Below are 2,635 nucleotides of genomic sequence, written 5' to 3'. Positions count from 1 at the left end.
TCCCTACAGTGAGAATACGCTGCTGCTGGTGTAGCAATGCTCTGCAGCGACACATCAGCCCACGGAGCACTAGTGAGAAGATCATCCTTAAGGACATTATGCCTCTCTTTTAAAAAACCTTTTGTCATTCCCCAGTTTTCTCCCACTTTTCCAAAGCAATGGATTTTTTGCCATTTCGTTGCTGTGCTCTTATGAAGCCTTTGATCATATGCGAACTCAAGGAAAAAGCCATGTGCTGCAGTACAATGCGTTTGCAGCTCCCTTATGTTCTGCATGCTGATGTGAGCTCTGTACACTCTTGTTCCATAAGCAGTTGCTTGAGAAACATGTTTAAGTAAATGCAACCAGCTTATTTGGCTTTATAAGACTGCATCCTGCAGGAAAGAGTATCAGCTTGCCAACCTGCCTAATTTTTGACATTTGCATAGTGTTTTATCACTTTGATTTTTCAGTTTGTGTTTTTCATTTTCAGATCTTTTATGACCTGGTCAGACAGATAAATAGAAAAACACCAGTGGAAAAGAAGAAGCCTAAAAAGAAATCATGTCTGCTGCTTTAGACTCCCATCGTGCAGCAGCTCTGAGCCAGGTAAGAGGTGTCTGAGTTCTACCTACAGCTCAGGTGATGGGATCATGAGCTGCTCCCAGCATAGAGAGGACTCGCTCCCCTTCCCTCCACTCCTCTTCCTTCTGTATACTCCCAAATATAAAATTCCTTCCTATTCTGCTGCATTTGTTGGACTCTAAAAAAGACAGTTCTACTGACTGACCTTGGCAGAGAAATACCGTCTTCTCTCCCTTTCCCCTTTTGCTTGGGTTGATGAGTGCAACAGAGCAGGAACTAATGGAGACAGGCAAGGGGCTTCCTTTTGACTCTTGCAGGTTCTTCCTCTGTCTTGTGACACCGTGCTCTGAGCCACCATGGGTCACTTTTGCTTCCTTTTTATCCTCTGCTGAAATTTAGTAGCATCTATGTAACTTGTGGTGGTGTTGCAGCTGCTATCTCAATCCTAGGTGATATGGGGATAATTGCAAATTGGTTTGGGTGGGCCGTGGATTTCAATGGCACAGAAATAAAAAGCTACCCACCAAAAAAAAACCCCAACCAAAACGAAAACAAAAAACCACCCCAACCTATAGGTTGGACATAGCTATAAATAATCTTCCTGTGTATCTTGGCAGGGTGCTTTGCATGCTTACAGCTGTTCTATCACACTCTTGAAAGAAAACATCATTTCTGCAGCATCAGGTTTGGACAGAAATGCCCCCTGAGCTGTTAGCCTGTTAGCACACGGGTGTGCTGTACGGCACTGTTCGGAGGCAGAGGAGGGTGCAGGGTAAGTGGCCCATCTCAGCACTAGGAAGTAAACAGGCAGAAAGCCGGCAGATTGCCCTGAACGGTGGTTGTAGCGCAACGCGTGTCCAGCCTGCGAGCACAGCGAGGCAGAGCAGCAGCCCGGCCCAGTGGGGATGAGTTGGGGAGGAATGAAGTCAGTGCAGCGCTCTGGGTGTGCCGGCTGCCTTCGTCATCTTAGGCTGCACAGGCTGTCAGCTTCTGATGATTTCCGTGACCTGTCAGAAGCTCTATATTCTGCTTTTTAGTTTCATAAATAGGTGTGGTGAAGCTGGCAAAGCAACTCAAGTGCCCTTGTCCTACAGCATTTAAAACAAACATCTGGTCGTAGAAGGATTTCAGGGATGAATTCCTGAAAACAGATGGCTGTCTGCCTTTGCCAGATCTAAAGTTCATACTGTTGATGGCCATTTAGAAGCCTGGGTAGGATAAGTGGAGCCATGCAGTTAACCTGGCTTCTAGTGACTTGTGCTTTATTGATTGATGACTCTTATCCTGAGCTTTCAATGCCAGAAAATAATGGCTTAGGGTTGTGGGGAAACAATGGCTTTAGGAAAAGAAATTGAAGAGTACGTCTCAAGTGGCTTTTCCTGTTCCTCAGGTGACATATCTGAATTTAGCTACGGTGGCGTCAGCCAGGATGAATTCTTGGAGACGGGCTTCCCCAGCCCTGGGGAGGACGTGCTCCGTGCCGGGCCCAGCGCAGCTCTGCCCTCGCCCTCCTGCCTGGGATCCTGCGCTGCAGAGCCCAGCGTCAGCAGCAGCATAGCACTAAAATATCAGCAACTGCTAAAGGAGTTGCTGCGTTCAGTCAATTGCTGATGAGACTTCTCATAACGTGGACTCCTACCCATGCCCCCGGATCTGCTCTAGATGGTCGAAATACTTCACAGTGTCTCCCCATTCTTTGTAAACCTCGTCCCAGTTCATTGCCTGTTTGTTACAGCTGGAATAGGGCTCAGGGAGGTCTCAAATTCATTAGACTTTAAGGACATCTCAGAAATATGAAAGAGTAAATCCCTCTCCCATAAATTGTTCATCCATTGCTGAATTCACACTCCCCTTGAAGGCTGCCTGTCTTGTAAAGCAGATGAGTTGGAAGGGCACTGTCGTTATCGCAGCAGAAGGACAGGCTGGAGGCTGCCTGTCACTGCTCTGCTGCAGTCACGGTAAAACAAGAACTTGTCTCCTAAAGACTTAGAGTTTCCAAAGTCTCTTTTCTTTCTGTACCTCTGAACTCAGAGGATGGTAGGAGCACACCCCAATATTGGAGGAAGAGAAG

At 47.0% G+C, this 2,635-nt stretch overlaps 1 protein-coding gene across 1 annotated transcript in view; it reads left to right on the top strand.

Annotated features, from left to right (window-relative positions):
- Positions 1–2,635, top strand: part of RAP1A (RAP1A, member of RAS oncogene family) — a 22,642-nt gene that overhangs the window by 19,116 nt on the left and 891 nt on the right. The window contains exon 7 of the mRNA XM_010284564.1: positions 473–588. Coding sequence (XP_010282866.1) covers positions 473–559 — 87 coding nt within the window. The 3' untranslated portion in view covers positions 560–588. The remainder of the gene's footprint in view (positions 1–472; positions 589–2,635) is intronic.

Source organism: Phaethon lepturus, unplaced genomic scaffold, assembly GCF_000687285.1.
Source record: "Phaethon lepturus isolate BGI_N335 unplaced genomic scaffold, ASM68728v1 scaffold20513, whole genome shotgun sequence".
In the NCBI taxonomy this organism is placed as follows: Eukaryota; Metazoa; Chordata; class Aves; order Phaethontiformes; family Phaethontidae; genus Phaethon; species Phaethon lepturus.
This window is presented reverse-complemented; position numbering and strand designations above follow the sequence as displayed.